The sequence below is a fragment of the Euleptes europaea genome, chromosome 7, assembly GCF_029931775.1.
Source record: "Euleptes europaea isolate rEulEur1 chromosome 7, rEulEur1.hap1, whole genome shotgun sequence".
In the NCBI taxonomy this organism is placed as follows: Eukaryota; Metazoa; Chordata; class Lepidosauria; order Squamata; family Sphaerodactylidae; genus Euleptes; species Euleptes europaea.
In genome coordinates this window covers 74,520,843-74,546,447 of record NC_079318.1, presented here as the reverse complement: position 1 = coordinate 74,546,447, position 25,605 = coordinate 74,520,843, and the positions used below count along the sequence as shown (strand labels likewise).

Below are 25,605 nucleotides of genomic sequence, written 5' to 3'. Positions count from 1 at the left end.
TCCCATAGTCTGAGTACTCGCCCAAATGTGCAAGACTGTGTGATTCGTAGTTTGGGAAACAGGGAGTTAAACACACACTTAGAGCCATTCCAGCTTCTTTGGCTGGCATTCAACTCCTCCTTAAAAGCATCACAAGAACATTAGAAGCAACGGGCCTCTTCCCTGTGTTGTCCTTTGTACCTTTTCCCTTCTTCCTTTGGCAGCGGATGGAAGGTGATTAGATCAATGACGTGAAGTGGATTTTCCTTACCTGCCAATCTGAACAGTCGGCTCTGTAGCATACACCGTTCCCGTGAATCCGGTATGTTCCGTGATGTAGGGCAAAGCCATCATGCAGTGGTAGTTGGAGATCAGGATCACGTCCACGGTAGACAGATCTATTAGCTCCATCTGAAAACAGGAGAGAAGATCCTCAGGCACCGTTTCGGGGGAAACAGACTGCTAAAGGACCAGGACCTCACCAATCTCGTGCAACCAGGCCTGGACTGACTATGATGGACTAAGATGCCACCTCCACACTGCAGCCGATTAGCGCTAGCCAGTTTACTTAGCCACCATTTCTTGATTATTAACTTTACCCCATGTACCGGTATATGTGTGGTGCTTTACAGGATAACATAGAAGACCACTGGCCCCTACCAAGAGGAAATTACAAACAAAAAATCAACGCAGGAGGAGGCAGCAGAGATTAAGAGACCACCCACATTGCGGGTGGGAAAGGTATTTTTTAACTACATATGAAGCTGCCTTAAACTGAATCACACCACGGGTCCATCAGCATCAGCATTGTCTACTCTTGATGGGCAGCGACTCTGCGGAGTTTCTGGCAGAGAGCTTTCACATCAGCTACTATCTAATCCTTTAAACTAGAGATGCTGGGGATTCAGCCTGGGGCCTTCTGCCCGCAAAGCCGATGAGCCACGATCCCCCCACCCCGGCCACCGATAAACCCTTGCCTTGTGAGGAAGATACCCCAGCTGAATAGGGTTCCCAGATAGCTAGTATGTTACAAACTCGATCACTAAAACTGTGCTCCATCCCAACCTATCAGATCTGCCAATGCCCAATTCTATTCTGACCTCAAGCATGTCACGATTCCTCCAAGCGCCACCTTCCAGCTTGGAAGGTTTAGCTTTGGCCCTGGCCCTTGGCCCTGGAAGGGACACCAGGAATTTTGAAAACAAAACTTAGCATTGCTGAATTAAGAGGCACCCTTTACATAGCAAGGCGGCAGCATGAAAGGAAAGAGTACCCCAACAATGGTCTCTCGGCCAAAGTATCAGAAAAAATGAAGTATGGACTATATTGGCCAAATCCAGACTCTATGCAGATTCAAACTGCAACTGATTCAGTGCCATTAGTCTCTCTGCAGTACAATCCTATGCAGAGTGACTTCAGTCTAACCCACTGATTTCAATAAGCTTAGACTTGAACACCTCTGCAGGACAAACACGTGTTCTCTGCTGCTCCAGAGGGCAAAATGAGATCTAATGGGCTTAAGTTATAGGAGAGAAGAGCTCAGGTGAACATTGGAAAGAATCTCCTAATGGTAAGAGTTGTCTGACAAGGGCACCAGTCATTGAGGAAGGGGTGGGGGACTCTCCCTTGCTGGAAGTCTCCCAGCAGAGGCTAGATAGCCACCTTCTGGGAATGCACCAGTTTGGATTTCCTGCACTGAACAGGGAGTTGGACAGTATGGCCTTCACGGACCCTTGCAACTCTATGATTCTCTGGACTGGGGAACTGAGAGGCCAGATGAATCAGGCTGCAGAGGGCTTTTCCGTCCCAGCATAGGAACTGTAATTAGAAATATTTACTGGTAAGCCGTAACGCTGGTGATGTCAATCTGGAAACCTTACCAGAAATTTAACCTCTAACTCGGTTATAACGGAGCAGCTAATGGGATTCAATAATTATCAAGCAGGAAAATTATCCGCTGACAAGGATTAGCCATCGATTCAAAGATAAAGGCACAGAAACAGGTCAACTTGGCTGCTTAAAAACTTTATGCCCCCAGTGACTGTATGGAAAGATGAAGCTGGAGCCAGACCATTGGCCCATCTTGCCCATTGCCATGTGCTCAGAGTCTCTACGGCCTTAGGCAGAACGAGGTCTCTCCCGGCACGTGGTATGAGATCATTTTTAAAATTAGACAAACCTGAGACCTCCTGCATGCAAAATGTGTGCACCTCCAATAGCTAAACTAATTTCTGACCATAGCATTACTTTAAGTTTTGGGGAGCATTCAAGCGAAGGTCAGTGATGCATTTTGCAAGAAAAACGTTTCCAGACAGCAAGACAGCTAGGAATGCAGAAGAACACCACGATACTCATCAAAAGTGTGTATTATGTGCCATCTCCTAATGACCCTGTGAACTAATGACCTCCAAAACATTATATCGTGAACACCCTTGTCAGGTTCTGTAAACTGAAGCCCGTGGCTACCTTTATTGAGTCAATCCATCTCATGTTAAGTCCTTCTTTTTCCTACTGCCTTCAACTTTTCCTAGCATTATTGTCTTTTCCAGTTAGTTTTGTCTTCTCTTGATGTGCTCATCAAAACAGCTCCCCGCAAAAAAGTATTCTTGTGCTCCATTTAACTAATTAACTTAAGAAAGTCACTACCACAACATGTAGTGGAACAGGCTTCCTCAGGAGGTGGTGGGCTCTCCTTATTTGGAGGTTTTTAAGCAGAGGCTAGATGGCCATCTGACAGCAATGCTTATTCTGTGAACTTAGACAGATCATGAGAGGGAGGGCAGGAAGGGTGCTTGGCTCTCGTGGCCCTTTCTTACATGCCCAGGGAAATGCCAATCGCCACTTTGGGGTCAAGAAGCAATTTTCCTCCAGGCCAGTTTGGGCAGGGATCCTGGAGGCTTTTTTGCCATCTTCTGGGCATGGAGTAGGGGTCACTGGGAGTGTGGGGGAGGTAATTGTGAATTTCCTGTATTGTACAAGAGGTTGGACTAGATGACCCTGGAGGTCCCTTCCAACTCTATGATTCTATGTAGTAACAGCCTATAGCACAGAGAGCTTTATGTAAGGAAAAAAGGAACTAGATGACCCTGTAGGTCCCTTCCAACTCTATGATTCTATATAGTAATAGCCAATAGAACAAAGAGCTTCATGTAAGGAAAAAAAGGGAACTAGATGACCCTGGAGGTCCCTTCCAACTCTATGATTCTATGTAGTAACAGCCAATAGCACAAAGAGCTTCATGTAAGGAAAAAAAGAACTAGATGACCCTGGAGGTCCCTTCCAACTCTATGATTCTATGTAGTAACAGCCAATAGCACAGAGAGCTTTATGTAAGGGAAAAAAGGAACTACTCAAATTCAAGGAGAACGCTATTTCATCTGCTATGAATCATAACTCAATGGAACCTCCAGGTGCAGGGTCAGGACCCAAGAGGCTGGAGGAAGTTACAAGAGGCTGGAGGAAGCTTGTGAGCTCTCTGCTGCATCTGGCTGCTGGGACACAGACGGCTGGGCAAGATAGGTCTTGGTCTTACCAGGCCAGGATGTTCTTATGAGATGAATCCTACTAACCTTGACCAATGTTAAGTGAGTTGCTGTAGATGGCAGAGGGGGCAGAGGCTGCCCTCAAGATGCTACAGAAATAGTTTCGGGCCTGCCAGTTCAAGGGAGAATGCTGGGCTTGGAAGCAAATGGGAAGCAACCTTAACATCAACACTTTCCCCTGAATCAGAGAAAGGTAACTCCACTGGGGTAACATGGCCCAGACATACAAACGTGTCTGGAGACATCAGGGCAGTATCCGGAGACATAAGGGGAGGGGCTGTGGCTCAGTGGTAGAGCATCTGCTTGGCATGCAGAAGGTCCCAGGTTCAATCTCCAGCATCTCTAGTTAAAGGGACTAGGCAAGTAGGTGATGTGAAAGGCCTCTGCCTGACCACTGCCGGTTTGAGTAGCCAATACTGACTTTGATGGACCAAGGGTCTGATTCAGCAGAAGGCAGCTTCATGTGTCAGAGATGAACACAGGTGCTGACCAAGGGCTTTGTAACAATTAAAGGGTCTGATGCATTGCTGCAATGGGTATGGACCACATAAAGAGCAGATCTGCATGAGCAAGTGAACTACATGATACAGCCTTTTCCTGGAACCGGCCACATCAGATTGGAACGGAAGACATGAAAAAAGATGTCAGATAAGAGACTTATACAACTGAAAAAGAAACATTGAAGTCACAAAGTGGAAGGGGCCTGTAGGTTAGGAACTCACAAAGATCTCCTGGTTATCTAGACTGGGCATTATCTTGAAAGATGATACTTTGTAGGAGTTGAGAACATCAGCTATGAGCCAGGAAAACCATTCAAGACTCACCACAGCCGCAAATTTCCCTGGATGGCCCTGAGAAAGCCAGTCTCTTTCACAGTTCTGTAATAGCAGCATAAAAGCATAATCTTTCTCACAGGATTGTTGTTGCGAGGATATAACAGAGGAAAGGAGAACGATGCAAGCTACATGGGTCCCCATTAGGGATGAAGGTAGATTATAAACAAAGAAAATATAGACTCCGACCTGCATTATAAGGCTGCTGAAAAGACTACCTAAACCAATGGTTCCCACAAGTCCAGATTTACTTGGCATGGTGATCCATCCAGGTTGGCCCAAGGTTTTTTGGAGCCCATGGCAAACTATGATCTTGGCACCCATCTAGTTCAGCATTCCATTTCCTACTGTGGCTAATCAGATGTTGTTGAGAAACCAACAAACATCGCACAAAGGGAGCTGCTCCCCCCGCTATGAACCCCAAGCAAGTGGCATTCTGACATACACAGCCTTTGCTTATGGAGGTTACATTCTAGCCTTTGACCACCCTCTCCTTACTCCCTCTAATCTCCCCTAAGATTCTAAGAAACTCACTCTAGTAACCATCAGGACATGTTTGACTTGGTCAGCATGTGTATGTAGTGCAGAAAATGTATGACATGGAAGGTACTATTTCCAGGGTCGGGAAATTTTCAGATCTTGGTTTCCAAAATGCAAAAAAGAGCAGCACAAAGGGCAGGCATTGCCATTAGGGAGGGCTGGTCCACAGCCCGCTTTCAGAGGCTTTGCGACTCACTTTTAGGTCGTGACCCACAGGTTGGGAAGCGCTGACTTAGACGACATGCCCAAAGGCTCTATTATGGAAAGTTGAAAGGGACAGGGCATTCTCAGTTGTGGCACCTCCATCACGGAATGCCCCCTTGCATATCCCTCTGCCATGACACTGAACCTCATGACCTTTCGGCACCCACTTAAGACCTTTTTTTGTTCCCCCAGGCTATTTGGGACTGCTAATTGTCTCAAATGATATGGCTGAGTTGCTACAACACTTCCTGCAACTACTTCGGCTTTCTCTGTTCGTTATGCTCTATTACTGCCGCTAATTAAATTTATTTTAGATAAGTACTTCAATTATTTATCACTGCTGCTGGTTTTTAATTTTTAGCCCGGTGTCAGTGTTGTACTAAATCTGATTTTATCATTACTTTCAATGGGATGGCTTCCATTAATCCATTCCTCCAATGGCGGAGCCTCTCACCGGCGCAAAGAGCCTTCCTCGGGAGGAACACAAAGGCTCCTTGCTCCAGTGGAAGGCTCCGCGGTCAGCGGCAGAAATTCATAGGATCCATCCCATTACCTCCTGTAATTTTTTTTTTTTTTTTTGATGCTGGAAACCGCCTTGGAAATATTTTCATTAAGAGCGCGGCATGCAAATATAAAACCCAAACAAATAAATAAAAAGTTGTTATGTAAATGCCAAACAGTGTTATTTCTCGGCATAATCTTATCCATAACCTGCCATTTCTCTCTTATGAGGCTTGAAATGAAATAAATGGTTTAAAAAGCACTCGATGTTTGCAGTTCTGCTTTCCCTCAAATTGAAATGGAAACCGTAAGTGGTTTGAGAAATGGATCGGAAAGTCTTCTAACAACAGTATTATTTCAATAAGTACCATAGTATCCTCCTGTGAAATGTTAATTTTCTCTCAAGCGTGACAGATAGTCCGGGACTCCTACAACTGGAAGCACCTTTGAAAAGAAAGGAGGGCTTGCAAGTGGTGGGGATACACCCCTGAGGGACCCCATTATACCTTCCTCCAAACACGGAAGGCTCTACTAGTTGCTAATCAAACATTCAGCAGTATGGCTCCCAGGAAACATTCAGCAGTATGGCTCCCAGGAAACATTCAGCAGTATGGCTCCCAGGAAAACTCACCTCTGGCAAACAAAACTCAGGAACAGAATCCACAAATGCGTGACCCGAACAGTCCTTCAGCTCCTGAGAAGGGGGGCGGGGAAGGAAACGGGGAGAGAGAGAGAAATGCAATGGTAATCAGATAGACAAGGAAAAGCAAAATGAAATCCAAGGCTATCTGAAAAGGAGGACAGCACACTTTGCATTTTAATGTCACAAGCTAGCCTGTGTGCTAAGAGAGGAATAGTTTTCAAAGTAGGTGGAGCCCACAGCAACTAGAGACCACCTTATCTGTTTTTCTTAACTTCATCCCTTTCCTTAGTGCCTGAGGAGTTGGTTGCTGAGCGTGCAAATAGATCTGAGATGAGAGGGGGGGCTGGAGCAGTGGCTGCTGATATCGCAAAGGCCCTGATGATTTCCCTAAAGGGGGGAGACAATGCTGGGCTTTTCCCAACACAGTTCCCATGGGAAAAGAGGCACGGGAGGGGGCTCTTTACAAAGTTCTCCAACTACAGTGAGGACTTTCCCCTCCCTCAGGGCTGTACCTGGTAGAAGCCTGACATGGGTGAATCAAATCTTTCATTAATTCTAGCAAATTTGCCAAGTTGTAACAAATGAGCAATTACATCTAATGGCCAAAGGCTCTTAACCTCATCAAAAGAAGTTAAAAGGTGAACTATGGGTGAGCTGGGTGAATTTCAATGTCTCCCTCGGATTTAGAACAAGTATATCCGAAGGTAGCACACAGGACCGGTTCTCCCTACATGACAAAGCATCCACCTTCGACCCTAGACCTAGTCTTTGTGCAGCACTGGTCCACTCATTTGTCATTCTAAGCAGGTACGGCTGTCAATGTGGGCCTAAGATAGAGTGCATTTGGACTGATAATTAAACCTGCTTACAACAGGCGGCGCAGATGAGAGAGGCTTTGCATGTCATCGACAAGCAATGCAGCCACACCTACGTCTTGCTGGCTACAGCTCTACTCCTCCTTCTGATGCTCAAAGAAGAGTAATGCACAGAGAGACAGTATCCAATGTCTGCGGCCTGCACATTTCCCTTGCACCAATCACCCTTCAAACTTTACCGAGGAAGTGAAGCCAGCTGAACACAAGGGTCACTCCTATATCCTGGCTTCAGGTAGCATCTGAAAGATGCTCTTATAATTATAAAACAGGGGTTCACATTCTTATGAAACACTTCATATCAAGAGGAAAGAGCAAGAGTTCAGTAGCACCTTAAAGACTAACAAAATATTTGGCAGGGTATGAGCTTTCGTGAGTCACAGCTCACTTTTTCACATACCAAGAGTTAAAGAAACCCAGTATTTCAGCCTTGCTAGTAGCAGTTTCACACATTACGCATGGGGGGACGGGGACGATGACAGGTTTGCCAGAAAGTTAATACTCAACAATAAGCTGTTATGTGTATTTTTAAAAATTATTTTATGTTATTTATAGTCCACCTTTCTCACCGGGACTCAAGGCAGATTATAAAGGGAGAGTCAGTATAATTAACAAGATGGGACATTCAATAAACAATGAAATAGGACTTGGGTTCCAGAACCAACCAGAAGCCTAAAAAAACAGAAAAGAAGCAAAGCATAAGTGTTAACATAACACATTAAATGATGTGAAATTACACAAAAGGATCCAAGCCACAGCAAGCTACACACAATAGTAACAGACCACAGTCCCCAATAATTTATCCAAGTAACTTTGTGCAGCCTTTTGTACAGTTCTAACCCTGTCACCTCCATATCTGTCCGACGCATGGCTTTTTGTCAATTGGTAACTCTCACTTTCTAAAAGGTGTACAATAAATGCATGCACATGGCCTCAGCTAGTGACTCTCGCCAACCCCAGTCAGGTGCTTGGCAGGGAGACAGAGGGAGTACATGTCTGCATATGTATATATATGAAACTGCTGTTTCAGCTGTAGCAGAGCATGGAAGACTCCCCAGAGTTCAATGCATCCATAAAGCACAGCTTGGACAAATATCTTTGCGACAGATAAAGATAACGGCAGGCAAGAAAGATCAGGGCTTCTAGGTAGAACTACTGTAGACGGCTGCCAGAGAAGTCACTTGTTGCTATGTAGACATGGCCGAAGGACCACTTTCTCCCACAGTGTCCTTCCACTGCCCTTGTGTTTCACTAGAGATGCTCTCCAGGAGGCCATGACTGTGACCATGTCATATCATCGAGGGCACACGATGTGTTTGAGCTTTGACATACCCCATATAGACGGTGCAAATCATCTTTGTTACAATCTGCTTTTAGCAGCCAGCATGAAGGGGACACAGATTATGATGCCTCTACTTTGTGCGAACTGGATTTCATAGGACTGGATCCCAGAAAGCCATGAATAGAGGAGGGCTTTTTCCTGCCTCTCCTTCCCACTGCAGTCATGAAAAAGACACCCCCAAGGGCTGGAAAACCCCAAGGGAATGTGGGATGCAGTGTGGCAAGTTGAAGCCTGAAAGGGAAACTGATAAAAATTCCCCTCTCCTCTTCCATGAGTCATAGAAGGGTTTAAGAAGGGGGGCACTGCCATTTCACCCTTCTGGCTCCCCATGCAACACTCCAAGTGGCTCTGAAGGGCCCCTTGAGCCTCCAGGAGGTCTAGAGGGGCTGCAGTAGGAAGGGGGAGGCAGCAAAAATCTCTTCGGGCTCTGTCGACAATTCAACAGGATCCAGTTGTTTAGTGTATGTCACTTTAAAGATTTTGTTCTGCTTCTTGGCAGATCAGCAATGGGGTCAATCTCTACTGATGCGCTCTCCAAGCATTGGAACAGAAAAGAATCTATGTCAGGTGAAAGAAGTGTGGGGAGCAGCAGAAAGGTGTGAGTGACCAGGGTACAGGATGGGTGACCATCCTCTCAATAACTGCTTGCAAGATTTCATTTGCTCATACAGGAGAAATCTCCACCATTACAATGGACAGGGTGAAATGACAGGAAAGCCTACATACTGCAATTTAACTCTGTCCAGTCTCTACCCTGTTGGTGAAAATCAAGCCAAAAAGCATTCAGGGTGGCTGAAAATAGGACTTTCTCCACTGTCCTGAAATGCAGTGCCCGTTTCTTCTCAATATGAATGAATGGCAACCAGTAGTTTACACTGAAGTGCATTCTGGGTATTACTGGGGAGGCATGACGTGAGGACTATACCAGCCCTGGTGATCCAAGTGCCTGGGTCCGGTTTTGTTCCCTCTCAATAGTGCCCCAGATGGCAACCTATTTAGTTGGTCCCACAGAATTCAACAGGAGCCATTAAATCATAGAGTTGGAAGGGATCCCAAGGGTCATCTAGTCCAACCCCCTGCAAAATGCAGGAAATTCACAACTACCTTCCCCCCCACACCTCCAGTGACCCCTACTCCATGCCCAGAAAATGGAGGGTGATGGGGATCTTTTACCTGGATGTTTACATCCTGGACTCAATTTACTGAAATCATACACATGACAAAATACTGGGAACTGGGGTATGTGGCAACAAACCAAGGACTATCATATGACAGCTGGAACAACAACCCACACAGAATGAGCCATGTGTGAAGAGACGGTAGCTTCAGAGTTTCTGCTGGAAATTTTCTGAAAGCAGCCTGGTCAGCGTCTGCAGATCTTCACAACAGCCAATCTTTGACATATTTGGCAGCTTTTGTGTGTGTTTTACACCACAAACCAAGTTTACTGTCCCTGTGTGTGTTAAGTGCCATCACGTTGCTTCCAACTCATGGCGACCCTATGAATCAAAGTCCTCCAAAATGTCCTATCTTTGACAGCCTTGCTCAGATCTTACAAATTACTGTTCCTACTGTGACAAATTCAAGATGCAACAGTGGACTGCACTAGCCCTAGAGGTCCAGAGGTAGCGAGCACCTCCATTTTAGAGATTCGCAAGACGACAACTGTGATCAGCGATACATTACTGTGAGAAATGCTAGTGGGGAAAGAGAACTGGCTGAGCGATCCACTGTTTTTTTCTTGTGCTCCAAAAAGATGCACTGAGGCACCATCATGCGCATGTGCCGGTGCTGTACCACCCACTGCCCAGCTGCTGTGTTTCTCCATCGTGCTGTCATTATCTGACAACACTGCTGCTGAACAGACAACACATCCCACCTCTGGCCATAGATCACAAACAAGGACATGAGGTATGTGGGGAGCGCAGTGGCTATTGCTGGGTACAGTTGTGCAAAAACACAGTATAATGCAGGCGATCCCTAGGATACCCCATCTCAAGAATTCAGCTCTGATTGCAAGGAGCAGCCTACTCTTCCACCTGTCACTAGAGATTAGTAAAGTAAGAAGTTTTGCAAACACGCAGGCTATTACCATCTCCAACAACAAGTTGCTTCAAGGCTCATTAAAAAAGCAGCGCAATTTGATCGAGGAGCCATTTCACAATTTCCTCTCTCTCTTTTGTTTTTGATATCCCCAATTCAAGCAATTTGACCTGAAAATTCAATGAGGGTTTTGTTTTTTTGTTTTTTAAATGTGGGAATCTTGTTTATTTTTTTAGATAAATAATGCTGGGCTCCATTTAGCTGGCTAATTGGCTGGGTTCCTCGAGAGACCCGATGAGCGCAACCGTACATTACCTTGTCTAGGAAAGTGCTTCCGTCTTTTAAGACCCAACCTGGGAGTTTGGATAGCCTGGGGCTGTAGGAAAGAAAAACAAACAAGATTAATGGACTGCATGACAGAACGGGCATCCCTCTTAAGAGAACTGTGTTTACATACATTTCAAATGCAGTGTGACTGAACTAAGTAAAATCCTGTTCCACTGGAGACCTGCTGCCAAAGATCTGCTCAGTCAATTCAAACAGTTGTGAAATTATCTCTTCACGTTAACAGTCACATTGGTTACTGGCTGCTATGGCAAACAGCCTTCTTCATGACGGTGCCACATAGCTACCCAGCTCCCTCCCCCCACAAAGGTCCTAGGTGTGCAACTCTGGTTTTCAGTGCCCCGTGACTTGATGCTTCCTTCCTCAGAAATCAGAATGTCCGCGAACATTACATGACATCACAGAAGACTAACCAATAGCTAAATAGGCCTTGTAGGCAACAAGGGGCAGGCATTTTTTAACTCTGTCTGATATGAAAAGTTATACAGTACTTAACTAATTACATTGAGACTACTGCCGAAAAGCAGGTGGCTTTCCAGTTTTAGTTTCTGTATGCAGTCTCGAAGAGGAAAAGCTCCCCTCTTAGTTAAGTTCAACATGAGGAATGCCGGACTTACCCCCCACCCCCACCGGACTTGTCTGGGAACCTAAACTATTCAGGAAAAGACACAGGGCTATTTTGCATGGGGTGTTTTCATTGGTACTGCTTTGGTTTATCCTGATTTCTCCACACATTTTTTATCCCAGTTCTTTTGAGACCACTTTTACCCCAATCTTTCTTTTGGAAGCCAATTTTTAGTCAGCTTTTTCCTTGTGTGTAATGTTTCTGTCAGTTGTCTTTGTCTCGCCCACTCCCACCCACCTCCAGCCAATTTGTCAATGATTAGATGGCCATCATAATCAAACCACTCCCTCTCCTCCCCCCTTGCTAAAGATAAGTGGTTCACTTTTTGATTAAAAAACACACTAAAATATCAATGTAGCAATATAGCATTGATCTGATAAGTTTAGCAGGTTCTCTGAATTCCTAGCTTTCATTTAAAAAGTAGGTCTCTAGCCTCTACCCTTGCAGAGATATACCTTTCCCCTTATATCTTCATCAGGGAAGATGCTAGAGACTTACTTTTTTTTTAAATAAAAGCTGGGAATTCAGAGAACCTGCTAAATATATCATTACAATAGTATACTGATATAACAATATATTAGTGCCGTTGTTATTAAATAATCTGCAACAGATTCAGGCGATGGCTATGGCGAGAGATCCACTGTAGCATTGTCTAAACACACAATCATGAGAGTCCTAAATGGTGGATTGGGGGTCAAAATACTAGATCAAAGCACAGTGGCTTGCTGGAACTGTGTTTGTTCTTCCCCCAATCAAGATAAGCATGATAAGCTTTATATGGTTTTCATATTTTTAAAGTAGCTTTATTCACTGTTTTTAGGAGAGCAGCTTTAGCTTTACTGATTTTACGCTGTGAACGTAAAAAAAAGAATTATGCTGTTTTAAAATGCTCACTACTTAAAAAAATTATGCTGCCTTTACACTAGTTTGTACCATTAATGGGTTTTAAATTTTTATGCTGCTAGCTGATCTGTCTTTCGTTATTTACAATTTTTTCTTTATTGGCTTGGTTCCTGCAATAAATTTCTGCTAATGGAAGGTAATTTTCATTAATTTCTCCCTCCTGCTGCAGATCTCCGACTTAACCCCACATGCTGACCTGGGGGTCCCTGTCTCCCAGTAGTAGCATTTCAGAGAAAACTTTGGGCTGCAGTAGCAGCCAAGGAACCCCCGTGCCATTGATGGAAATACCTTCCATTAGCGGGGATTTACCCCGGGATCCAAGCCGCTGCTGCAGGTTGTTCTAATGAAGATCAACAGCTGCCGACGCCCGAGCATTCTCCGCCGTGGCTTCCATTTTGTGGAATGGCTTGCATGAGGGCAGGAAGGCTCCCATGCTTCTATCGCTCCACAGACTCCCTAAAATGGAATTGTCCAGGAGGGCATTTCTGCAGGGTTGTAATACAATGGAATTGTTCAGGAGAATGCTTTTATAAAAAGACAAGGGCTGTAGTTTTCATCACTGTTTGTTGTTTGTAAGCATTGTTCTTAACTGCATTTCTAATCTCTACAATCCCGTTTTTCCATTGCTTATGTATGACGTGTGTGTGTGAAGTGCCATCAAGTCGCAGCCGACTTATGGCAACCCCTTTTTGGGGTTTTCATGGCAAGAGACTAACAGAGGTGGTTTGCCAGTGCCTTCCTCTGCACAGCAACCCTGGTATTCCTTGGTGGTCTCCCATCCAAATACTAACCAGGGCTGACCCTGCGTAGCTTCTACACTTGCTTTTATGGCACTGTTTTCTAATTTTGTGATACAATCTCAGTGCACTGTTTGTTGGGTCTTATAATGTTCGTATTGCACTGTTTTTAAACTTTAATATCTGCCTTGCGTCTCAGTGAAAAAGACAAGCTATATAAATAAATAAGTCCATTTTTAGTGCATGAGTTTTCTCCCAGGAAAGCGTTATTGGGATTACAGCGTCAATCTCATGAAAGCACCGGGGGTTAAGTTATTAAGGCTTTCTAAAGGTAAGACGGGACGAACAATTACAGCTACCTGGGCAGCACAAAACAGTGGGTTCAATCTAGACTAAATTTTCCACTAACAGAAGGGGCGGAGTAATTCCTACCAATTCCTCCTACCTGCTGCGGATCCCCGATTTGCCTCTCATGCTGTTCCTATGGATCCCCTGTCTCTCAGGAGCAGCATTTCGGGTAGATTAGTGGGCTACAGTAGGGAGTGGGGAAAGGCAGGAATGTTCTGTTCCGCTGACAGAAGTGCCTTGCACAAGTAGAAAATTTAGTGTCTCTGGATCCAGCCCAGCATTTGAGCACCAGGGCAAGGTTGCTGGCACAGACCTTGCATACAGTCAGGGTGTATGCTAATGATGCTGCCTTGACTGATGCCAGTAAACAGGGCAATACCGCCATGACTGATGCCAGTACACAGGGAACAAGGCCCAGAAGAGGTTGTTCATGTAAAAGAAGAATTAATTAGATGGTTGGAACGAAGGTTTCAGGTGCTATGAGATAGGTGGGAGCAGACACAGCCCAGCTTTCCTGACCCATACCAACAAGAAGCCAAGAAAGGACATTGTGAGGCATCTCGCCCCATCACAGTTCGGGGTGCGTGTGTAGGGAGGTCCACTACTGTTCCCTTGTGGTGCACGTTAATGCAATGCCATAATGGATTTGGCCCTGAAGCTCACTTGAGAACGGGGACCTGGTAAGGAGTTGCTAAAATTAGGAATGGTGTCGAGATAGTGAACTGATAATTTTTTTCTCCCTCTGTCACAATGCTAGATAACTCAGAGTCACCCAACGAAATGGCTTTGGCCTTCAATTCAGCAGAGACACAATGATGTACTTCTTGCTGGTGATATTTTTAATTATTACTGTAAGCTGCCTTGAACCAAAAGGAAAGGTGGGATGTAAATGTTTAATACATAAATTAATGTAACAAACAAGTCACATGTGCAATTCGCTGCCGCAAGTTGTGCTGATAGTTAGATGACTGTAAAGGGAGGGCATATTTACAGAGGAGTAAACCTATCAGTAAACCTCCATGATCAGAGGAAGTATACCTCCAAGTTACAGTTGCCTTAAACGCCTTGTGAGAAAGGTTGGGATGCGAAGGCCATTAAAAAAAAAAAGAATTTAAGAGAGGGCACAGTGGGGGAGGATGGTTGAGCTGTTTGACAGAGAACTTTATTCATTGTGCTAAGAAGGGCAAGATGTTCCTGTTGGACGATGCTAATGCGGAAAGAGCAGCGGGAGGGGAAGATGCTGCCCCCCCCCCCATGTTCAGGCTCTTTACCAGAAGCCACCCAAATAAAACAATTCTCTCTGATGGGCTTCTGACACTGTAATGAAGTGATTGATTAATCCTAAACAGTTCAAACTGCCACATAAATAAAGCACGTGGATATGTCGCTCCTCCAGACAAGAAAGGTTAACAGCCTCTCTGTGACTTCATGGCAGCCGTTTCACATTCGGCTTCGTTACTGGAGAGGAAGTGCCAAGCAATCAACCTGTTCCCCCAGAAGGTTCAGGCTTCATCAAAGGTGCAGCAGCGTTCTATGTGAAAGAGCAATCACGGTCCCCAGACTCAGTGCTGTTTATTATTCACACATCCCCCCCCCAACAGCAGTAGTTTAATTTTACGCACACAACTAATAGACATTGGTAGATCCATCCTCCCAAAATTTGCCTGCCCCATTTTTTAAAAGCCCATTGCCTCATCTTGCAGCCACAAATTCCACCAATTACGCTGTATGTGAAGAATTACGTCCTTTTGCCCATCCTGAATTTGCCAGCGATCAGCTTCATCAAGTGACCTCTTCAAGTTCCATTGTTATGACAGAAGGAGAAGAATTTCCATCGCCCTAGGTGACCTTTTCTGCTTCTTTCCCAGCTCAACAACATCGCTTTTGAGACGGGGAGGCCAGAACTGCATACAGTATTCCAAACACAGCTGCCCCATCGAATGCATAGGCGCATGTGTGCGCGCGCACACACACACAAAGAGGGACACAATACAGACCCTCTCTCCCTCCCCACAGCCCATCAAAATGATGGACATTTCCCTTGTCTTGCATAAACAGCAGCAAAGGTCCTCCAGTGAATACTTAACATGCCTTGCTTCTGACTATGTAGAAAGGCAGCCACAGGGGTGGCTAAGTTGGGGCGGGGGAATGCCTGGCATGCCTGGACTTTAAAGCTACCTCCCATTTATCTCCTCTTGCATGAAGAAGCCAGAAAGATGACAGATCTGTGACCTCACTCGCGCTGGGCTGCCGCTGCAATACTTCACTGAAGCTTAGAATAAATTATCTGGAAAACCAAATCGATAAATCCATAAAACGTTTTCTGTCTGCTGAGCCAAAGGACGTTATTTTGATAAAGGGAATTTTTAAGCAGACTCAGTCTATGTGATCGGATGATACTCCCCTCCTCTCCTGTAGCCTACCCCCCCAACTTACAGCCTTAGCCCTCCAGCACTACCCATCATTTTACACCACTCTGAATTTCTCTCTCCAAATACAGCTCTGGAAAACAGGAAGCGAAAATAGTGAGAAGTATCCCTTAAGCGCTGAGGCATACCTCTGGACCAGTGGCAGGGGGAGAAAGTTGAGTGTGGAGGTCATATCCAGCCCACAGTCTAGCATGATGGTGGTAGATTTGAACTTGAGCACGTTGCATGGTAAAGTCGGATGCCCGGACAAGCAGTACTGAAAGAATGAGATCAGATTTAATGAACAACCAAACTACCGGTACGTGTCAGGAAGGGAGGGGAACAGGCTACTGTGCCAGAATTACTTGCAGCCTACTGAGCAAGAACCCGCACAGGTTTTTTTTTACCGTCTTTGAACTCTATGACCTCTGAACCTTACCCAGTACAAACACTGTTAAACTAATCTTAATGGTGCTCCGGACATTTCAACTTTCAACTACACTACAATTATCATCTCATCACAGGGTGGGCTGCACTACAGTTAACTGAAATACAATACAGGACATTGAAATGCATTGGTCAGCAAAATGCTTCCCATGTTGAACTGTTGCAGTTGCCCTGTTCACATTACAGTGAATGAACATACAACCTGTACGTACGTGGGTACACATGTTTGTAAGAACGAACACATGTCTACTTTACAAATGCAACCGGGAACTAGTACATGGTTAAATGTGGCACTTCAATCATACACTCAATGCACATACAGCTGAATGTAACACGAGAATTACTCTGCCCATATAAATCAAGTACACGGATTGAACGTGCATTCACTGTAACTTGTGAACAGTTTTTTAATCCTGATGTTGCCAGTCTGAATTAGGTAAAGATACTGGTCTAAGCCTAAATGGCATATAGGGCTGAGGAAGCCAGAATTCATGACAAAAGGAACAGTAACATTTCTTAATGACTATAGATCTCATCAGAGGTCTTTAAATGTTAAGAAACAGCTCTGACCAAGCGCCCCTCAGCTGAGGAGAGGGGGCAGATGCTGTCTGTATGTGAAGAAAGAGCAGTCTAAATTCTGGAAGAAATTGAGGCACACGCAAGTGAGTTGGGGATGTGAGTTGCTCTGATGCGCATAGCAGGATCTCTCTCAAGAAACCCGATATGGGGTAGATCTACTGCCATGCAAGACAGCCTCTTTGCCTCCATCTGTAGATTTGTAAATACTACAAAACCCTCAAGTCTCCAATGTTTTCTTTTCTAAAGATAACCAAGTAAACTCTCTAGGTAAGCCTGGAACTTCTTGCTGCTTAGAAAGATGGGGAATGTCTAACAATATATTATTTAAGCAGAGGCTTGGGCCTCCTCGACTTATACAAGCCCTAGCAGGGGTATCACAAATGCTGAAGTAATTTCTTATCAGATAGAAAGACAAAATTATGTACACACAAAATCCAAGATACCCTGATGGCTAAAGAAAATGAAAAAGCAGACATTTTCACACCTATTGCATAAAATTCATGCTTGTAGAACACACCCTGCATTTTCTATTTATCTAATATAGTGCTCCTGGCAGTGAAGCAGCCAGCATTGACTGGCTGTGGTGTGTGATGGCTCAGAATACTCAGTCACTCAGGGTATAACATGGTACATTTTCCTGAGGTTCTCACCAGCAAACATATTCTACAAGTTCCATACCAGGAACTTAATTTCAGGCACACACAGGCTTGATTAGGATTGGGACCATAGCACATGAAGAGAAAGAGTTTAAGCTTACCCCAGTGTTGTTTTCCCAGCGTGAAAACACCTGTGGGGCAGGGTGGAGTGGCTGTTTACTTATTTACTTTATTTATATACTGCCTTTCTCCCCAATGGGGACCCAAAGCAGCTAATGTTGTTCTTCTCGCCTCTGTTTTATCCTCACAACAACCCTGTGATGTAGGTGAGACTGTGCGTGTGACTGGCCCAAGGTCACCCAGCAAGCTTCTATGCCATAGCAGGGATTCAATCATGCAGTTCACAGATCCTAGTCTGACCCTTTAACCACTACACCACACTAGCTCTTCTACTTGCCTCATTGCGAAAAGCTAAGTTTGTCCCATCAGAGCTCCTGGAGCTCTCTACAGGGCAAACAGTGCCTCCCTGGGGCCATTCAGATTGGAAAAATGGCATGGAAGGAAGGCCGAAGGCACCTCTCCCTGCGGTTCTGATCCAAATCAGGCCTGCATGTGCCTCAGATTACGCTCCCAGCACAGAAGATGCAATGCATGTTCGATTGTGTGGGTTCAAGGAAAAATTTACCATGTAGCAGGTATTGAAGCAGTCTGCAGTCCAACTTCTGTGAGGGAGGGACAATTTGTCAAATTGGCTCAGATTGAAGCCTCACAAAGGGGTGAGTGAAGGACTGGGGAAAGTTTTTGGGAAAGCCAAGGGTCAGGAAAGCCAGAGGCTAGAGTGCTGAAGAAAGGGTTCTAAGAAAGAGTAGCTTGAAGGAAGAGTAGGTGGAGAATGAGGCTTGAAGAAATGAGGGGAAGAGAAGAAGGGACTAAGTAGAATTGGGCTCTGAAGAAACCTCGGAGTAGTCATGAACAAGGCAGAATGCATGGTAGAGGGCAGGGGACAGAAGTGCCAGAAAGATTTCAGCTACTGGATAACAACCCAAAGGATGACAAAGAAGCCAAGGGCCTCAAAAGTGGGAACCTATGGAAACAAACAGGTGGCAAAGAATGTGAAGCTGAGAAAGAGCCAAACACACACACACACAAAAAGACTCTGGCAAAATCATACAGAGGGTGTGAAGACACAAGGGCTGGCCAAGAAACTGCGGGTGATGTAACATGGCTGAATTTCATATATCAATTCAAACTATCCAAATTTCAAGCATTTATGTATATCTTTTGAAAGATGGGAGAGGAGAAGAATCCTTTGGTGGAGTAGGGCCACCTGCTGTTATTAGCAGAAATGGCTGGGACTCATCCTCAGATCTATTGCTCATATTGCTTTGATTGGTGCAAAGAACAGGAGGTAGAGAGATTGTTCACTTCCAGTTTTGGCCTATCAGAGGCCTCGGGACACCATCAAGCTATTGATGCAGGCATGGAGTGCGCTGACGCGCTGAACATTAAGCCATAAACCATCTTCCAACTGGCAAGAGGAGAAGGAGCTAACTCCAAAGCGAGCAAGCCTGATATACCCAGTTCTTTTTTACTGCCAACATATTGAATTGTAATCAATAGGCGTGAATGGGTGTGCGGGAGAAACAAACCGAAAGACAAATGTTCTAAGAATAAAGACAAAAGAGTGATTTCGCACCCGGTGGCCTAAGCCTATGTTCAGCTAGGTAAAGATTTAACACAATTGTAAAAAGAAACTGCTTAGCATCTTGATTCAAATCAACTCTCCTCTTTCTATACGGTTTAAAACCACATCCACGCATAGCACAAATAACAGGAGAGATTCAACACTGCTTTTTAATATCATATGTGAAATCAATGTGACATCTGAACCATAATGTACATTTGATTTTAAAACAGCTTTCTTCCACTTACTCTCCTCCATTAGCTTCCATATAAGAATGTAAAAAGAGCCCTGATGGATGGATCAGACCAAGGTCAAGCTAAGACAATTGTCTGAGCCAGCCTGACGTATGGGCTTCCAAAAAGCCCTTAAATGTGCAAACATTCCCTGCTGCCTGTCCCTAGCACCTGGTAATGTGCTATACTGCCTCCAAACATGGAGGCACCATTTCATTATCATGCCATCTCATATCAGGCTTCTATCAATTTGTCTACTCCCTTTTCTATGCCATCAAAGCAGGGGCCACGGCCACATCTGGTGGCAGGGAATTCCACATGCTAATTATATGTAGTCCTTTTCTCTGTGATATGAACTTGTATTACAAATGTAAAATATACTTTGGTGTGCAACCATATTATTGAATGGATATTCATGTACATACAAATATATTTATGAATATATTATTGTGAGTGTTGGAAATAATTTTATACCAGAGGTTGGGTACCAGTGGATAGATTGTTAGCATTGTATACTTAGTACCTGACTCTTCCCCCCCCCCCCCCAATAATTTTTATTCGGCTTGGGAGATGATGTACACACATACATACGTCTCACTACATGCATCTGACAAGATGGGCTCCAGTCCACAAAAGGTTATGCGAGGATAAACATCTGCTAGCCTTTAAGGTGCCACGAGCCTCTTGGTTATTTTTGCTACAACTCCTGGAAACAGTACTTTGCTTTTTAAGAAGTTCAAACACCGAATACGGCCTTTCTGAAAGCAAATTCTGAAGCTCAGCCCTGGCTCAAACTGTGCTTGAGCATTCCTGTGCCTTAAATCATGCTTTCACCACCTTCAAGGAGAGAAGTTAATAGATATTTTTAAATTAATTGTTATCCAACTGCAAAAAACAACAACCCCAAGATCTCAGAGATTTGGAACGACCCCTCCCAGTCCCTCCCACAGCTTGCGGTACTGGGGGGTACTGGGATTGCCCCTTGCAACGTTCCCCCAACTCACCAGCTTCATGCTTTACCCGGCTCTATTTACTGTGACCATCCTCCTTCTCTTTCCTGACCTAAGCCTCTCCCACGGCATCCTGGTACATGTAGTCCACCGGGTGGCCCAACCCTCCCCCTACCTCAGAATGAAGTCATGGGCGCTCTTTCCGAGAGCATGCTGGGAAGTGTAGTCTCCCCGCTCCGCTCTCCCTCGTTCAGTCGTCCATTGGCGTGATGGCGCTTGCGGAGGGTGTCGGGAGTGGTAGTTCTGGGCCGGTAGCCCTTCCCGTTCACCCTTGGGAAGTGGGAACTACAAGTCCCAGAGTCTCACAGCGGCAGCAGGTGGGAGCTTGGATGTTGATATCAACATGGCGCTTGTCAGACAGACAAAGACAGTCAGTCTGGTCTGATTGAGCCCAAAAGAGAGCAGGAAGGAGTGGGAAGTGAGGGGAGGGGGATTTTTTTCCCTTAAGTGCCGGGGGGGAGTTGGTGCTGGGAGCCTGAAGCATTTATCTTTCTTTGGACCTTCCCCTCATTTTATTTTTAAGCCCCCACCCCCCAAATCTCTTTGCTTTTCACATTGGGACTGGGGGGGATCCCCACCCCCCAACTTCTGCTGTTAAATGGTCAAGTGGAGAAGCAGCAACCAGGACCCAAAGGTGAGTGGGGGGTTTTTTTTGGGCAGGGAAGGGCATGATCTTGGTAGCTCTGGGGGTGGCTGATCTTGCAAAAGAGAGGAGGAAGAAATTATGCTCCCCCACCTTTCCTTTATGTTTTGAATTTGTTTTGGTGTGGCTGGAGAAATTCACTCGAGTATTTGCAGATGGGTGGGTTTAAGGGAAAAAAATTGGCTCTTTTGAGAATACATAACCCACCTCAGATGGCTTTGGAGAATGTTGAGGCAGAGGGCGAAAGAGGACGGCTTTTCTTTGAACCGTAAGGGGATAAGATATTTTAAACGAGCTGATTTGTTCTGTTCTATTTTTTGGGGTTGGGTGCAGTGGAGAAGTTTTAAAACACAAAGATTTTGGTGCCCCCACTTTTCTCCTTGAAACAGAAGTGGCGGGCAAAGAGACAGAGAAGAGTATCTTACTTGGGTATCTGCTCAGGATCATTTATCATAGATTAGTTATCTTTTCATTCACTTTACCTCCTTTTGGTACATACACAGGATGATAACGAGGCTGGACCCCTCCCCCCCATACATTTATATATATGATGGTTCTAATCTGCGCTAGGTTGTTGGTATAGGACCAAGTGATGATTTTTGGTGACTTAATCCAAAGGGAAGATGTGATATCTGGATTTTAGTTTTGTATTTTTTCAAATATCTGGGCAATGTTTGGCTTCTGTGAAAGAGCTTAGTTTATCTCAGCCTTCCATAGAAATTACTTTGTTTGATTGCTTCCCAGCAAATACATTATTGTGTAGGTCATAGTGATGATCTCTCAGAGCACGAAAAAGTCCGATAGGGAACAATTGTACATCAGATCTGCTGATTACCCAAGTTATGTGCAAATAGCATAGATGAGTAAATCCTGGTTTGCTTAAATGTGGGGTTTAAAGTGCAGTTGTGTGAGGTGATGGCTTATGTTTGCTTCTTTATGACTGGGGTTTGCTAGGCAAATGAAATTATATCAGTTGTGATGTTACTGAAAAGACAGACGATTGATTCTTTTTTTGATGGTTTTGTGGGTGGTTCCTTTGGGTAGTCTTTTTCAGACTGCCACAAATAGAGTGTGTTTAAAGGGGGGAAATTAGGGGAGAGACTTGATGTTTCCAGGACGCTGGTGAGGGATTTGGCTTTGTTTATGCTAACTTTTTGGGGGGAATTGAATCCAGTCTTGAATGAGGCAACTGATGCTCAGATAACCATCAACGGTTGTTAAAGCTAACTGAGTTGTGAACTGGATTGTCGGCGGCTTTTTTTACACACCATCGAATATGTTAACTTTTTTTTTTTTTTTTTTGCTGCTGCTGCTGCAGCAGGGATGTGAATTTTAGGATGCAAAATATGTGCAAAGAAGGAGTTGCAATGGAAGAAGGTGCTGTCTTGGGAGGGGAGAGGTTGCTGATGGGTCTGTGGTATGGGGAATAGTCATACTGCTGACACACTGGGGTGTGCCTTGGTGCTGGGGGTGGGGGAGGAAATCTGCTTGCAAACAGGAGAGTGTGACCAGAGGAAGGTGTGAACTGTTGCTGCATCCAGATCTTTGGAGGGGTGGGCTGTGCTGTGGGAATGTGGTTTCAGCTGGAGTAGGTAATGTTCAGAGCGTTGGAGGTGGCTTGTGGAAGTTGGTTAGCATAAGCTGTTCTTTTAAACGTGCTGATTCAGACTTGTAACGAGCATCAGGAATGGCTGCATAGTATGTTTTTCATTTTGAATGGTAGGAAGAATGTCCTGGGCACCTAAACATCTGGGGCAACTCACTGGGCACTTTGAAAGCCCCCCCTCCTGTTTATCAGAAGGTTAGTGCTCAAAAATCCAGTGGTATGAATTTGAAATATCTTTTATGCTCTATATTTGATTACTGTAAAGGCTGAAAAGGATACATTTAGGTAGAGGGTGGAGTTTAGACCTCAGGGACTTGGTTTCAAGACCAGTGCAGCCATGGACTCCTAGGTTGGCGGGAGAGGCTTTTTCGGGCAAGTCACTAACATGTAGCTTACTGATTAAGAGATCAAACTGTGACTTAGGAAGTCCCCAGTTCAAATCCCACTTGAGACATGAAATCATTATGTAGCATTAAGCAAGCCAATCTTTCTCAGCCTTGACCCTCCCCATCTGCAATACAGGGACAGTGATTTTTGACCTGCTTTACAGGGTCCTTGTAGAGATTCCCAAAAGAAGAAGAGTTGGTTTTTATATGCCGACTTTCTCTACCACTTAAGGAAAAAGCAAACCGGCTTACAGTCACCTTCCCTTTCCCTCCTCACAACAGACCTGTGAGGTAGGTGGGGCTGAGAGAGCTGGCTTTATGTGTTCGAGTGGGGAAACCAATCTAGTTCACCAGATTAGCATCCACCGCTCATGTGGAGGAGTGGGGAAACAAACCCAATTCTCCAGATCAGAGTCCGCCGCTCCAACATATGTAAAGGACCTTGAGTACTCCAAAGCCGTGTGTGTGTTAAGGAGTAGCATTGTTATTTTCTAGGCTTTGCTCCTACCAGCTTTTCTGTTCCCCAAAGAGAAAGGACAGACCTGTTTTGACCACTGAAAAAGTTGTGCTGTGGATCTTGGGACAAGAATAGAGGAAAGCTGCATGAAACGGGGTCTGTAGCTAAGAACTGAATCAGGCAAGATGGAGTGGGAATGCTGATAGGCTTCAACCCTGAACAGTGCAATCCTAAACAGAGTTAGCGTTATAAGTCCAGTGAAGTCAATAGAGCTTCGAAGAGGGTATCTCTGCTTAGAATTGCACTCTCAGTTGGTTCCCCATCTCTAAAATGGGTTGGTTAATAAAAAGTGAGTGAAACTTTGGTATTGGTCTGACCTCTGTTGATAATTGAAATGAATGTATAGCTTTTAAAAATTCTCTGTGTCTTGGTGAGGGGAAAAAAAGTATACAGGAGAACACCGGGGAGGCTGCCTGAAGCTGGCTTGTTTGTTCCTTCCTTGAGTTAAAATAATATTATGACTGAATAGTGCAGTTTTCCTTAACAGACGACCTACAAAAGTCGGGGGTTTCAGTTTCTTCTGGTTGTGCCCAGGTATGAAAAAAAAGCTATGATCTTAGGGCTTTGAAATATTGTTTGGAATTAGTCAAGAAGAAGCAAATAGTTTCAAATGGGGGGAATAGTAAGATGTGTTTTTGGTATGCTGTGTGATTGTTACAAACTAGATGGGCATCGTTTTTCTATATGAACATATGAAATTGCCTTAAACAGATTGTTGATCCATGTTGCCATCTACTCTGACTAGCAGTTACATGATGGTAGCTGTGTTAGTCTCTCTGTAGCAGTGAAAAAGAGCAAGAGTCCAGTAGCACCTTAAAGACTAAAAACATTTATAGCAGGGTATGAGCTTTCATGAGCCACAGCTCGCTTCTTCAGATATCTGCTCTTTTCTCTGACTAGCACTGACTTTCCAGGATCTTAGATAGAGGTCTTTCCTAGTCCTGCTAACCAAGTCATCAGAGACTGAACCTAGGACCTGGCGCATGCAGACTGATAGGCTGCACCCGCACAATGAACATACAGAGCTATCTCCTAGAGAGTCAGGCTATTGTTCCATCTATACTATATGCTCAGTACTGTCTGTTTTGACTGAAAGCAGCTCTCCAGGGTCTCAGGCAGAAGAACAGACAACCCCCTTTTGATTTTGAAAAGGTAATGCTGGGGAACATGGTACCTGCTTGGAAAGAAGCTGGGAGCTATAGTAAAGATTGGAACTGGGCAAGATGGAATGGGAAAGCCGAGAGGATCCAACCCTAAACAGAATGGCAGAAATCTTTTGAAACACCTGCTATGCCAAGGCTGAAGCTTCCAAAGTATGCTGAAGGACTTCTAAAGTATGCATTCTCCCGCTGAGCTGCTGTCTCTCCCCCAATGAGTGGTCATTTTATGGCCTAAGCATCAGTGGGCATATTGAATAACTCTGGCATGATTGATATCTACTTATGTGAGCTGCTGACTGTTGATTTGCTAGTAAAAGCTTGCTGTGAGCTGAAGTTTGTTTGGGTTCTCCTCTCCCCACCCCAACCAGTTAATGTGTGCAGATGTTTTCTCAACCTTGAGAGCCCGTACCTAAAGACCATTGTTCTCCGAGCTGCCTTGAAACTTCCTTTTTGCTGACATTTGAGGGAAAGATAAAATATTTGTGACGTGTTTGAAGGTAATGTATAACCCCAAAGAGCTAATTCGGAAAGCTGACTTTTGTAGTCGTGGTAGTGTAAAATATCTCTGAGCTTATATCACCACTGTCTAAATGCCATTCTTGGAACAAAACCCTGACTTCTCGGAAAGTCTGCATCTTTTGTCTTTGGTGAGGAGGAGGGTTGAAATCAGTGGTGTAAGACCTTTCTTTACCTGACCTCTTGGAGAACAGATGTTTACCCTTGACTCTGTATTTTATTTCCGTGATTTTCACTTGGCTTTTGCACCATGTATGATCCTCAAGGTGGCTTACAAAATTCATCACAAAAATATGATATATAGGCAATATGAACATTCAGAGCTAGAGGACAGATATTTCAGCATCCAGTATGAATTCAAAG

The 25,605-nt window shown here is 44.7% G+C and overlaps 2 protein-coding genes across 9 annotated transcripts in view; one reads left to right on the top strand and one right to left on the bottom strand.

Moving 5' to 3' along the window:
* INTS9 (integrator complex subunit 9) overlaps positions 1 to 20,482 on the bottom strand; it is a 64,711-nt gene extending 44,229 nt beyond the window's left edge. Inside the window, exons 1-5 of the mRNA XM_056852639.1 lie at positions 20,409 to 20,482; positions 16,015 to 16,142; positions 10,815 to 10,875; positions 6,231 to 6,293; positions 251 to 390 (exon numbers count right to left, since the gene is read on the bottom strand). Of these exons, the coding sequence (XP_056708617.1) occupies positions 251 to 390; positions 6,231 to 6,293; positions 10,815 to 10,875; positions 16,015 to 16,142; positions 20,409 to 20,417 (401 nt within the window). The 5' untranslated portion in view covers positions 20,418 to 20,482. The remainder of the gene's footprint in view (positions 1 to 250; positions 391 to 6,230; positions 6,294 to 10,814; positions 10,876 to 16,014; positions 16,143 to 20,408) is intronic.
* Positions 20,483 to 20,978: 496 nt separating this feature from the next.
* Positions 20,979 to 25,605, top strand: part of HMBOX1 (homeobox containing 1) — a 101,361-nt gene continuing 96,734 nt past the window's right edge. For all 8 annotated transcript variants that reach the window (XR_008933419.1, XR_008933418.1, XR_008933417.1 and 5 more), the window contains exon 1: positions 20,979 to 21,048. The gene's annotated coding sequence lies outside the window, so the exon portion shown is untranslated. The remainder of the gene's footprint in view (positions 21,049 to 25,605) is intronic.